Raw genomic sequence first — 14688 nt, 5'->3', positions numbered from 1 at the left:
CGCAAACATGAGAAAACTAAGAGAAAAACTTTCCCATCATGTTCAAAACTGCTTTGAATTAAGCAACAAATATTATATCCCCTTCACTGGATAGCTAACTATAGATTTAGGCTATAATATCATTTATTTTACCATGGAAGTAGCCTACGTTTTGCCAAGTCTATTTTTTCCCCTCAATATCCCGTAATTTCAGTCCTTTTTAGGTAAAATAATAATACGATTGCAGGTTATACTGCAGCACTTACTTTTTTAAACAGCATACATTTTGTCACGCGAGATGTAGGTAGAGAGAGAGAGAGAGAGAGAGAGAGAGAGAGAGAGAGAGAGAGAGAGAGAGAGAGAGAGATGTGAGAGAGTATGTGTGTGTGTGTGTGTGTGTGTGTGTGTGTGTGTGTGTGTGTGTGTGTGTGTGTGTGTGTGTGTGTGTGTGTGTGTGTGTGTGTGTGTGTGTGTGTGTGTGTGTGTGTGTGTGTGTGTAAAGGAGGAGACTCTCTGTGATGTTATTTAGTCGTGGATCAATTCTTGAATAAACTCATTCAATCTTAGACCGACCATCACAACACTTCTTTGTAACTTTATAGGCCTACTCTATAATTTCATATGAATCACTCAGACACGCCGCGAGCGCTGGAAACTTCAACAGCTATCTGATGCTCAACAGGTAAACGGTATTTGACCACTTTAGAGTGATTTCGTGGCTTTCAGATACATCAGAAATGGATTTCCTGGCGGCTGTGGGTGATTTCATTCAGCTTTCATCGCGTAGTGCTTTACTATCTCTGCTGGTGTGTTTAACGCTCATGTTCTGGCGGCGACCCGCTCGGTGGCAGTTACCGGGTCCCTTCCCGTGGCCGGTCATCGGTAACGCCGCTCAGCTCGGTACCTGTCCTCACGTTTACTTCACCCGGATGGCTCAGAAATACGGGGACGTGTTTCAGATCAAACTGGGCAGCCGAAACGTGGTGGTTCTGAACGGAGACGCGATTAAAGAGGCGCTCATTAAAAAAGGAGTCGATTTTGCAGGCAGACCCGACTTTGCCTCGTTCAGGTTCGTGTCCGGTGGGAAAAGTATGGCATTCGGTAACTACAGTCAGTGGTGGAAACTGCATCGAAAGATCGCCCACAGCACCGTGAGAAACTTCTCCACAGCCAACATCCACACCAAACAAACGTTTGAGAAGCACATCGTGTGCGAGATTGGAGAGCTCATCCGTTTGTTTCTGACTAAAACTCGCGAGCAGCAATTCTTCGAACCGCATAGGTATTTGGTGGTGTCGGTGGCGAACACCATGAGCGCCGTGTGCTTCGGGAGCCGGTACTCGTTTGATGATGCGGAGTTCCAGCAGGTGGTGGGCAGAAATGATCAGTTCACCATGACAGTCGGAGCTGGAAGCATCGTGGATGTGATGCCATGGCTGCAGTACTTCCCAAACCCAATAAAAACTCTCTTTTGGCAGTTTAAATCACTCAACAAGGAGTTTTACGAGTTTATCCATTCCAAAGTGGTGGAGCACCGCAAGACTATTTTATTGAGCACCGTCCGTGACATGACTGACGCGTTCATCGTGGCTCTGGATAAAGGGCTGTCAGGGGGCCCGGGGGTCTTTCTAGATAAGGAGTTCGTGCCATCGACCATCTCAGATATTTTTGGAGCCAGTCAAGACACTCTATCTACAGCTCTGCAGTGGATCATTCTGTTACTAGTCAGGTAAATGCTTTTTGTCTACCATAAATATAAAGGCACAGGTCAGCGGAAATGAAAATTATGACGTCATTTACTCTTATTAGCTACTAATTCTTATTTTTATTACTAGCTTTTATATCAAATTAGTATAGACTTTTTATAAAAAGCATGACTTTTGTGGGAATATAAAATAATAAATATTGCTGGACGTTTAAGCTGCTCAGTGGACAGTGATTTATATTGTGAAGCTCCAAAAAGAAAAAAAGCAACATTCAATGCCTACTCTGCTTGACACTATAAATGCACGTTCATTGCATGAAAAAGGACCTGCTGCAATACCTTCTTTTATATTTCCCAGAAAAAAAGAGAAAATATGGGTTTGAAACTTACATTAGTAGGCTACATTATGCATCGTTCTTTTTTTATTTTATTTAAGTGTGCAGTGCGGCAACTAACAGGTTTACAAGAGTCCACAAGAGACAGATGGATCTCAATAACTCCAAACAGCTTTCATGTGTTATGTAACTCTTCCGTGCAGGTATTGGCAGCAAATAATGAGGGCAGGTTACAGCAACACAAAATGAAATCTGACCCACTAACACTTTTAAACATGTAGGGCACTCTGTGAAACTCAAAACACAATGACTGCTTCATGCAGGATACTAGTAGGCTACATTAGGCCTATTTTATACTCTGTTAAACATTTAAGTGTAAAATTACAGTATATTCCAGGCTAATAATTGCCTTACTTTCACAGTAGGAAATAGTTTTCTTGTATTTAACTGCACCAAAAAGTGCTACGAGTTTACAGTATTGCAAAACACAATTTGCTGTAAATCATACTGTATTTCTCCAGTGAATGAAGGTACCCAGCATGCAGTGCGGCATTGGTAGATTATGCTGTGGAGTTTCTTGAATCTTGTTGGGTTTTATCTGTGCTGCTGAAATTGGTTCACTTTTAGCAGTTTGAGTTGTTGGTTTGGGTTTGAAAATTCGATCAGGTCAATTTTCTCAGAGCATGGCCCTTGCTCACCCTCAGCGGCGGTAGCTACAGTGGGCGGGGCTTCCCTCTATGCCCTCACTCTCCACCGTGAGCTCCTTCACGAGCGCCACAGCCGGCTCACGCACTTGGTCAGTTATAATGTCGCTCCGCTCGGCGATGACTCGTGGCGGCATTCCGTGCCGCGGGATGGCTGCTGGTCAGGCTCTGGGTCCGGAGTGGTGCTGGCGAGATCCTCATCTTCGAGCCAGATGGTGAATGGCGAGTTACAGCTCGCCAGCACCCACTCCACAAAAGGCAGCGAAATTACCCAGCGGACCTTCTCCGGACAACTGCGCTCTGCATGTGGCGTTCAAGCTCACCTGATAGAATGCGCAGAGGCAGTTGTCCGGGTAGTGAGTTAGAAGGGGCCGTTTCGAGAAAGGTCAGCGTGTGGTCCTCCAATCTTTGTTCCCCCTGCTCCAAACATAACAGGCGAACAGCGGGGATGTCCGTGACGAAAAACAAAACAAAACAAAAACGGGAAAATCGCTGCCAAATTATAAATTTCTTGGGTCGGATCTTCTGTCACGGGTGGTTGCAGCAAACAGACGAATAAAGTTCTCTACAGGCAAGAACTGAACAGAAAAGGGAGATTACACTCTCTAAACAATGCTGGGTTAGAAATAACTCAAATTGGGTTGAAAATGGACAAACCCAGCGGTTGGGTTGTTTTAACCCAGTGAATGGGTTGTTTTAACCCAGCGGTTGGTTTAAATGTTTGCTTAAAACAACCCAATTGCTAGGTTAAATTAACCCAATCGCTGGCTTAAAACAACCCAACCACTGGGTTTGTCCATTTTCAACCCAACTTGGGTTATTTTTAACCCAGCATTCTTTAGAGTGTAGGAACTAATGAGGGAGAATGTAATCGGGGAGAACAGAAACAGGTGTAAATAGTTAACTAATAAGAACACACAATGAGGGCAAATTAACAAAACACAACACATGACAGGACAAAAAGCAAACATACAAGAGTCCATGGGTGTTACACATGCACTGATTTTGCAGTACATTTCTGACTACAGTGATTTATTGTAAAATAATGCTGTTTAATCCTGTAAATTCCTGGCAATTTTTAAAGAAATGGGATAAAATTACATTTAAATCATGGTTGAAACAGTTATTCTGTTTTGCAAGTATTTTCAATATCCACATTCAATGGCAGAGCTGGGTAGTAACTGATTTCAAGTAATCTGGATTATGTAATTTGTAAATACTTGTAATTAGATTACATTTTAAAATAGTACTCATATTCAGTCTACAGGTACTTTTTATTGATTACATGTTATTCTCACAATGGCAGTCAAATATTCATAATTCATTGATTCTCCCTACCTTTCTTAAAATCGCCCACTGCTTGTATACGTTCAGAAGGTCTTCAAAGTTTGTGGAATTGCACAGACCAGTCATTGGTCACGTGACTATCACTGAAAACTGAGACCCACAGCAATTTGATCACTGTATTTACACAAATCACTTTTAACAAATGATTTCTCAACATTGCATATCCAATCAACTTCTGATTAACACACTAATTTTGATTTGACCATGCATTAATGTCTTTGGAAGGCTTTTGTCTTTCAAACACATTAAAATGTAAAAATTCACATCATTTCTTATTTACATGCAATTCAGGGATTCCCCAACTAAACAAGTTAGGTCAGAAGTAATCCAAAAGTAGTCCGATTGGATTACGTTGCCTACTACAATTTTTGTAATGTATACTGATTACAATTTGTAAGTAAACTACCTAGCTCTGATCCTTGGTGACTGCGAAACTCAAGCAGTAGAAAGTTGAAAATGCTAAAAGAGGTCTTCACTTACATTGCAGGTATCCAGAAGTCCAGAAACGTCTTCAGGATGATGTTGACAGAGTGGTGGATCGCAGTCGCCTTCCAACCATTGCAGACCAGCCTCATCTTCCGTACTTCACGGCCTTCATGTATGAAGTCATGAGATTCACCTCGTTCCTCCCTGTAACAATCCCCCACAGCACGACCACGGACACGTCCATCAACGGTTATCGCATCCCCAAAGATACCATCATTTTCGTCAACCAATGGTCTTTGAACCATGACCCCACCAAATGGGATCATCCAGAGGTATTCAACCCACAGCGTTTCATGGATGAGGATGGAGCACTCAACAAAGACTTAACCACCAACGTGATGATCTTCTCCGTGGGGAAGCGCAGATGCATTGGAGAAGATCTGTCCAAGATACAGCTTTTCCTCTTCACTTCCTTGCTGGTCCATCAATGTAGCTTTACAGCAGAAAGCATTCCCAGCATGGACTATCTGTATGGGCTCACGATTAAACCCAAAGCCTTTAAAGTGTCCGTCACGCTCCGTGACAGCGCAGAACTGCTGGACAGCTTGGTAGGAACGTCTCTGACTCCTACAGAAAAGAGACAAAGACCTCAAGTTTGAAGTGAAATCAAAGCACACTACTTAAATACTCTGGCAAATGAAGGAGAAAACAAACACTGAAGAATATCTCACATCTGCATGTGTGAGGGAAAAAAAATCTATATTTATAGACATCGATATACACTCAGGCAAAACATTTTCCTGCTCAGAACGAGCTACAAAAATAAAATCACACCCAGGCATTACTGTAACTACACGATGCACTGATTTATGGTATATTCTGCAAGAGCAGCAAAGTAAAAGCTACACAACAGGACATTGCATGGTGGCTTTTAGATGCATAGCATTATCCAGTCGATAGATTTGTATGTTACTAATTCTGGTTCTTCTAGTCGGTATATAGAATGCAGACTCATCGCGCTTCAATTTTTTAATGCCAACACTTTTTGTTCGGTGGCTTAAAGTCAATGCGCAACACTGTTTGCTACCCATTTTACTTCAATAATGTATTTCCGATTGAAACCAGAAAAAAAAACGGTGGCATGAATGGCTTTTATCTTTACACTGTTCTGATGATATGTTACATGACTGCATTGAGCATAAAGTAATTTGACCTTTTTAGTTGTTGCTTTAGTTCAAACTAGCCCTGTGCTGCATTGTAAATGTCACTATAATGTTCATATTTGTACAGTATACTCTTACAGCACTTTATTGTTCTTCGTAATCACTGTGCACCTTTATAATATTTCCTGATTCTCACTACAGCAGTGTTGAGGTCTGTGCCTTGTCATCATTGACTTCTAAGCATCAATCTGTAATTGACAAATAAGCATAGGTGGGTTCAACACAGTCCACTTCCATTGTGTTCCAGCCTCCTTCCCAATCTGGAGAATCTGGCAGTGGGTCACAGGAAGTCTCCAATGAAACTATTCTGGAGATCTATGTCTATAATAAGTTGAATGTGACTGGCACATGATGTTGTGTGGGCAGAAAGGAAATACATTGTGTGTCCCTCGGGTCCCTTCTAGTTCTTCTAGGGGAATCCTGAAGGGGAATTTCAGGGTTTGTTAACTAACTGTATAGTATGCGTTATGGTAACTAATTTTGGCTTATTTCTATATGCAGTGCTGCAATATATTGAACTGTAATAGCGATGTTTGATCTGCTGTAATACATTTTTTGTACTGTAATATCATTAGATGTTAATAGGCTGCTGAACTGTATTAGATCTACATTTTTTTTGTGTGTGTGCAAAAGATTGATATGTACGTTTATACCTGAATTGCTGATATTTAGTTCCTATTATGTGATACCAACACATAATATTATATTTTTCTACTTCATGTAAGCTGACATTTGGGTGCTCTGTGAATTCTAAACTACATACAGGTTACAGTTTTTGTAATTAAACATAGTGCAAATATATAAATAAATGTATAAATCATCATATTGATCAAATCTATCATATCAATATTGAGTATATTACTCAAGCTTTTAGGACAGTAAATGCTTTATACTGTAAATGTAAATTAGTTCGGGCAGCGATTTCGTCCTTCCACAAGACCTAGACACAATGTGAGTGTGTAAAACAAAACTGGCCAATTTCATGTTGTATAAAAATAAGTGGCTCCCTACTATCCTAGGAATACTGACAAGTAAAAAATAACCCAACTAACTTTACACACATCATACCTGCACACAGCCACTCAATTGGGAAATTGAAATATATAAGGAAAGTGTGTAGGATATGTCCTTCCCTGTGAAATGCTTTATCTTGTTTTCCCAGCACATCCTGTTCTGATCTGGGGTTAGTAGCCAGCTGAGCTTTGAGTGCGTGACAAGTCCAGATAAAGCCAGCTGATTACTGATACGCCAACAGCCGCCTGCTCCCCTTCCAGGCCCCGGTTCACTGTAACAGTAGGACTGCGGCAGAATTGCTTTTGCCAAGGAGGCGAGGGATTCATTGAGTGCAGGGCTTAGATGAGAATCTATCAGTGGTACAAAACTAAAAATAAAGATGCAGTGAAATGTGAAATCTTTCTTACTGTAACATTAACAGCAGTGTTACTTTAGTATGTATGTACTATCCCATTATTAATATTTAGATTTTGTTTTTTATATTTCAATATTACTATTTTTAGTATTATAGTATTTTTATATTTCCGTCGTAGACAGAATTATTGGCACCCTTGGTAAATATGATCAAAGGCGACTGTGAAAATAAATCTGCATTGTTTATCCTTTTGATCTTTCATAAAAATAACAAATCTTAAAGATTTAAAGGGGGAGGGGGGGGGGTGACATTCTGAATTAAATGTTTTTTTCTCCAAAACACATTGGCCACAATTATTTGCACCCCTAGACAATCTTATGATTAAAATATCTCTGAAGTAGGCTATATTCCCATTCATATTTACACTTTTTTAGCACACCAGAGAGACTAAGAGGAGCAATAAATTAAATCCAGCCATAACTTCCTGTTCTAAAGGAGTATAAATATGAGGAAACACAAAGGCCAAATTCCCTTAATCATCCATCACAATGAGTAAAACCAAAGAATATAGTTCTGATGTGCATCAAAAGATTTTTGAGCTTCACAAAATACGAAGTGGCTGTAATAAAATAGCTAAAGCATTGAAAATCCCCATTTCCACCATCAGGGCAATAATTAAGAAGTTCCAGTGAACTAAAGATGTTATGAATCAGTGTGGAAGAGGACGTGTGTCTATATTGTCTTAATGCACAGCGAGGAGAAGATCTTGAGTGGCCAAAGACTCTCCAAGGATCACAGATGGAGAACTGCAGAGATTAGTTGAGTCTTGTGGTCAGAAAGCCTAAAAAAATGATCAAACAGCACCTTCATCCCCACATGTTGTTTGGGAGGGTTTAGAGAAAAATCCTGCTCACTCATCCAAAAACAAACATATTCAGTCGTCAGACACGACTGGATCATCAAACAGGACTGAGGTCTGTGGTCAGATGAAACAAAAAAAAGAGAGCTTTTGGTAACACTTTATAGCTATACAGAAATAAAATACTTACAATTTATTTGCAAACTATTAGTTTATAGTTAATTCATAGATAATATATTGTAGTCTCTACATTGTTAATATACAATATAGTGAGTTATAGGCATATAGGCTTAGAGTTTTTCATTCATTGTTACTGTAATTAACCAAATTATTATTGTTTAATTAACTCATATGTAAAGCAATAGACAATGTTTTTTTTATGCTTTGTTAACAACTTATTAACTGTAAATAGTTCTTACTTTTAGGGCAAGGAAAATTTAATTAATGAAGTGCTGTAAGTTTAAACCAACCTTTATTAGACATTAATTCCACAAGTTACGTGTTCCTTAAAAAAACAAACAAAAACAAAACAAAAAAAACCCTTACACTAACCCTACCCATCACAGCAAACTATATTAGTGTAAAGGGATAGAATATACAGTTTGTACAATATAAAAACCATTATGCCTATGGAGATTTCCCATAAACAACATAGGCCAATGTGTGAGTGTGCTTAATGTATTTTATGTAAACATTTTAAGAAACACTGAATATGAATGCAATTAATGACTACCGGTAATAAAGGTTGGTTTAAAGAACTTAATGAATTACATTTTTCTTGACCTAATCTAAAGTGAAAACTATTTTCTCCTACCAATTTACATTTCCTTTAAAACCCTCTCTGGTACGGTGTTGCCTCCAGGCAACATTGTCTATTTTAGTTTATTTTTAATACAATGAAACACCAATTTATTGGTCAAACCTATTTTATAAGAACTCAAATACTAATCAATGAAAGTGCAAAAAATTGGTCACATGACCCACAGGGGTCCATTTTGTGTCCTGTTTCAGCACATGTGCACAGGTCATGGCTCCATATTTTCTCCAATGAAAAATGCATTTTTCACTAGTTTCCGTCCAGTTAATCACCCACAATATGAGTCACCTTCACTGGTAAGTAAAGAATTATTTTCAAGAACTTTACATTATATATCATCAAATGTTTTAGAGTAAATAACAAAAAACTGTGTGTTGCCTCAAGGCAACATTGTACCATAATGGAATCGCATAAGCCCATACCAGACACACTAGATTGGATACAAATATAGTATATTTGTAAGGAAAAGAGTTACAGTTCTCGAAATGTATTTGCATTTTTGCATGATTTTGTAATGCACGTATAAGATTAGTAATTCACATACTATAACTGCATATATTATGATCTGCACGTTTTCTATAGCACTTAAAAAAAGGTATAAAACACAACTGATGAGGGTGAGGATGAGGTGTCATGTGATGAGAAAGATGAGGTCATAGTGACAATCTGGCAGGGAGAGATTGAAGATGGAGATGAGGATGAAGATGGATATGATAACTTGATATGATAACTTGACATGATAACTTTATATGATAACTTGACATGATAACTTGACATGATAAGATGTGATGGTTTGGTAACACTTGTGATGGTACAATGTTGCCACAGTGAGAGCAACAGCTGAATTTGAAATGTAACTTTTTATTAAATTTGAAACGTGTAATACATTATAAACTGGATAAATGTGTTTGTGCAGGTGCCTGGTTAAAGAAACCAAAGTTTTCAATAAATATATTTATTTTTTCTGCATGAAAATGTCAAATGTTTAAATTTGTCCGTTGTGGTACAATGTTGGTACAACAAACTTAAAAAAAAAAAAAAAAAAAAAAAAAAAAATATATATATATATATATATATATACAGTATATATATATATATAATATATATATATATATATATATATATATATATATATATATATATATATATATAATATATATATATATATATATATATATAATATATATATATATATATATATATATATATATATATATATATATATATATAATATATATATATATATATATATATATATATATATATATATATATATATATATATATATATATATATATATATATATATATATATATATATTATTGCTATTGTTATAGTGTCCTAGCCTGACAAGCCAGACCCACATCAAGATGTTGGGTCTGGAAACTCACCATTGACAGGGCTCAATCCGAGGGGCGGTATAAACGGTTGTCTTTCAAATTCCCTCTGCAGGCAATTGGATAGCGCCATGAGAGCCACAACCAACCAGAGCGAAGAAGAAGGTGAAGCCGAACTTACGTTAGTTGATAGACTTTCGGCGTTTCCGGTCGGCAAAACTTTGAACACATCTTCTTTTCTTAAGAATGACTTCAGTGCCGTTCTTTGTTCTTTTCTCAAAGAAAAGCTTAACTCCAAGTCTTCTAGAGTCGCGGCCAAAGCCGATTCAAAAGCCCGCTGTTCATCAGCTTCTTTGTTTACGAGTAGCACGCAGAACCTCCGCAACTCTGCCGTGACGTGCCGTCATTATGTTAAGCCCGCCCACCGACTCTACAAACGCTGTGATTGGCCTGACCAGAGTTTGGTTTTTCCAGCTCTCAGGTCTACCGAGAGTTGCTAGACTACACTCACGGCAAAATAAATGTTCTGCCGCTAGGGTGCGTCTAGATTTCTTGGCTAATAGTGTCCTATTTTAAGCAGGAAAAACACCACAAATAATTTTTTCCTCATTGAAATCATATTGCACACCGTAGGTTAATACTACGAGCTAATTAAAGGTGGTCTATGTAACTTTTCCGTCCGCTAGAGGATAGGGTTAGGTTGCCTATTCAAAACAAAGGTGTAGCTTGATGATGCCACGTTTGAGCGCAGAATCTTGGGACATGTGGTTTTCACCTCACAGCCGTTGGAAAAGAATTGGGATAGGACTCCGGCAGAAATCATGTTCATGGTTGGGATTATTAACGTTACTGTAGTATGAAGCAGAGCAGGACCGAGTGTTGTGGAGCTGAGCAAGGCCGCTGGAGCGATTGTTATTTTGATGAATGCAACATACGCCTCGCGAGCAGTGGGACTTTTATTTTGCCACAGTTGCCGCACCATTTCTGCTTTTCCGGTCATGAGTACGAGGTAACGCAGCTCTGTTTATCATATTAGATACAATGGAGTGTGTTGAAAATTATGTTAAAACGTTATGCTGTGCGTTCGCTCGGCGGCTGCTATGATACTTTTTGTATAACGCAGTTTTTGCTAAATAAACCGGAAACCGAGGGTAACGCAGATATGATGCAATTGAAAGGCGACTCCCTGACATGTCCCGGTTCCTTGGTTAAAATAGCAATTTTCTGACGATTTACAAATAGTTGGAAACTTTTGGGATATTGTAAGTACTCAACGGAACAAAATATATAATACTGGCCTAGTGTTTTTAGGATATTTTACTGCAAAAATGTTACATATTGCAGCTTTAAAACTGCAGTCCGTAAGTTTTGTCGCTTTGTTGCCATCTCTGCTTGAAACCGGAAATTGCAGTTATCGGTGGAGTTATCTTCTTTACGTGGGTTGTGCATTGGCACGGCTCCTCAGTGTGGATGAATCTAATGTTTTGAGCAGTATGTGTGGCTGTCAGTCATCGCACCGGTGTGAATACTGTACTTTGGAATTACACATTTTACATCTTGGAAGTCTGACCAATATAAGAATTTTCACCGGAAAATGTCATCTGAACAAGTAAGTAACATGCCTGACACTTTTGTTCTGACCAACTAAGGAAAAAAAGCATTACAATAAATCCTGCTACCAACGGTGATTAAATCTAACGATCGCTTAGCTCACATCACATTAAACCGCGCAAATTATTATTATTGTTATACTTTGTTCGCAAATTGTTAATGTTAACAACATCAGCTTTGTATGACTTTGTGTATTTAGTGTGTATTAGCGTTACCTGTAGATTTCAATTTCCTTACAGTCTAATATTTTGCTTTTGACTACGGGTGAATCTCCAGTTGTCACTGATGACTGGTCTTTTCTGGATTACAATCCGCCATCAAAATGATACATTTAATTATTCCAGCTGCTATGAGAAAAGGCTATAAATGATCTGCCACCTGCAGTATCCTCACATGTGCTATAGCCTACGAGCCGAAATTAAAAGACACAAAGACGAACTGCGCCATGCTCGAATTTCCCGCGGAAAACAATCTAATAACCAGATTGTAAGAACACATTATTACAAGCTGGTTATGTACTTGCTCAAAAAAAAAAAAAAAAAAAAAATACGGACTGCAGCTTTAAACAACAATAATTGCGTTAATTACAGTGACAATGAATTAAGGGTGCAGTGTGTGAATTTTAGCTGCATCTTGCGGTGTGGCTGCGAAATGCAACCACCCAAATCTCACACCTCTCTTTCGAAGCACTTAGAGAAGCTACGGTGGCCGACACATGACAAAGATGTTGTCGTGTGAAACAGCAGAGAGTAGCTAGCGCTCTGTAGAGCAGTTTGTCCATTTAGGGCTTCTGTAGAAACATGGCAGCGAAAAGGTAATAAGGTAATAAAAAGGTAATAAAAGGTAATACATTCTAAGGTAATAAAAACATAACGGTTCATTGTGTAAGGTCTTTATACACCATTGAAAACATAGTTATGTATTATATTGCATTTCTGTCAATAGATCCTCATAAATACTACACACTGCACCTTTAAGAACTCACTATTTGTATATAGCCCATTAGTATATTAATAATTTAGAGACTACAATATATTAACTATGAATTAACTATAAACTAATAGGTTGTTGATGATTTGTAAGTATTTTATGACTTTAGTTATTATTATATGTAAGTGTTAGAGTTTTTGGCAAACACAACAATGAAAGCATTTAAACTGCTTTTGAAATACAGCAATTATAGCCATGTAATTTATGCACTGAATCCTAAAAAGTGCTGCATCTGCAAAATAAATACTTAAGGTAGATCACAGCGGTTGGTTGGCATTTTTTCTCTAATTTGCATAAAGCTCAAGCATTTACGGACAGCCTCATTGCTTGCTCTGTTTCAGATCTAGAAGAGACCTCCAGGTATCCAGGTCATGGCCTTCAGGTATTATCTCTGTGCTGTATGTGAGAGAACAGATTCACAAACATCAGGTAATAAGAGACTATGAGATGGTTTTCAGTTCCAGAGGATGAACAGTTGTCCTGTTATATGATACTTTCACATACAGAGATGGTAAAATGTACAGAGAAATCACAATGAAGTTAAAGGATCCTATATGAAGATTTTGCCCTCTTCATCCGTGTTGTGGTAACAACGCCCCTTCACTTAGACCAATGACCATTTCATTGAACAAGGGTTTCATTGGCTGGTTCATGTAGTCCACAATCATCTCCATATTTAATGTATAGGGAGAGTTTGTTGTCCCAAGTGCAATTCAACTTTTTCATCTCAGTCAGACTCGTCAATGCCTCTGCATAATATAGCCTACTGTGCTGTTCAAAAGTTGGGGAACAGTATTTTTTTTTTTTTTTTTTGAAAGATGTGTTAAATTGATCAAAAGTGACAGTGAAGACATTCTATTTCAAATAAATGCTGCAACCTACAAAAAATATCAAGCAAGCAGCACAAATGTGTCCAACATTGATTATTATAAGAAATGTTTTGTGAGCAGCAAATCAGCATATTAGAATGATTTCTGAAGGATCATGTGACACTGAAGTGTCATACATGTTATAGTCATTAATTATTTTAAATTGTGTAAGAATGTAAAGAACAAGGCCAGTGTTACAAGCACGCCAGGCTTCACCTCCTCACTACCACAACGATCCCAATCACCAGAGTACTAAGCACACACACCTGCACGTCATCACCACAGTAATCACCACCTGCACTTAAGCCCCACGCTCACACTCAGTCACTGTCCGGTATCATTTGCACATGACCCTACATGCTTGCTTCCTCGGACTCACCTGATAACCTACCTGATCTCCTACGACCCCTGAGTGTCTCCTCGTCTTGTCCTGTCTCCTGGTCCTCGTCTCCTTCGATCCATTGTTCCTGTGTTCAAGATTCCAAGACGTATCGTATTATCAACATATCCAGCATTACCAGAAACTCTCACTCTGACTCTCACCGCACCTGCTCACTTCCTGGTTCAGTAATAAACTCTGCTTTCACTTGCCTTTGTTCTCCGTGTCACCTCTGTTTGTAACAGAATACCGGACCAACACAGCGCACCAGGATGAGCACCCCGGATCCTTTCCAAGAGCTTGTCGACGCCGTTCGGTGAGCTCTCCCCACCAGCGCACCAGCACCTTCACCGGCGAGCACTTCCGGGATCCACACAACCACTTCTTCGCCCCCCGAGTACGCCAGTCCCATGGCCAGACCGGCGCCCTTCTCTGGTTCGGCGGAGGATTGCAACGGATTCCTTCTGCAATGTTCGCTGGTCCTGGAGATGCAGCCGCGCCTGTACCCCAACGATTACGCTAAGGTAGCGTTCATCACATCTCAACTCTCCGGTAAAGCGCTCCGTTGGGCGGAATCCATGTGGTCCACAGACAGTCCAGTGATCCAGACCCTGTTGGGGTTCATGTCTCACTTTAAGGAGGTCTTTGGGAAACCATCATGGGATTCGTCGATCGGAGAACAGTTATATCATCTGAAACAAGGTACCTCCACAGATAATGAATATGCTCTACAGTTTC

General features: G+C 39.0%; 1 protein-coding gene across 1 annotated transcript; it reads left to right on the top strand.

Moving 5' to 3' along the window:
* The first annotated feature begins 534 nt into the window (after positions 1–534).
* cyp1b1 (cytochrome P450, family 1, subfamily B, polypeptide 1) lies at positions 535–6546 on the top strand. Its single transcript, XM_079843699.1, has 2 exons — positions 535–1708; positions 4558–6546. Exons 1-2 carry the CDS (start codon positions 717–719, stop codon positions 5153–5155), a joined length of 1590 nt encoding a protein of 529 aa, XP_079699825.1. The 5' UTR covers positions 535–716; the 3' UTR covers positions 5156–6546.
* The last annotated feature ends 8142 nt before the right edge of the window (positions 6547–14688 follow it).

Source organism: Gobio gobio (assembly GCF_949357685.1).
Source record: "Gobio gobio genome assembly, chromosome: 18".
In the NCBI taxonomy this organism is placed as follows: Eukaryota; Metazoa; Chordata; class Actinopteri; order Cypriniformes; family Gobionidae; genus Gobio; species Gobio gobio.
This window is presented reverse-complemented; position numbering and strand designations above follow the sequence as displayed.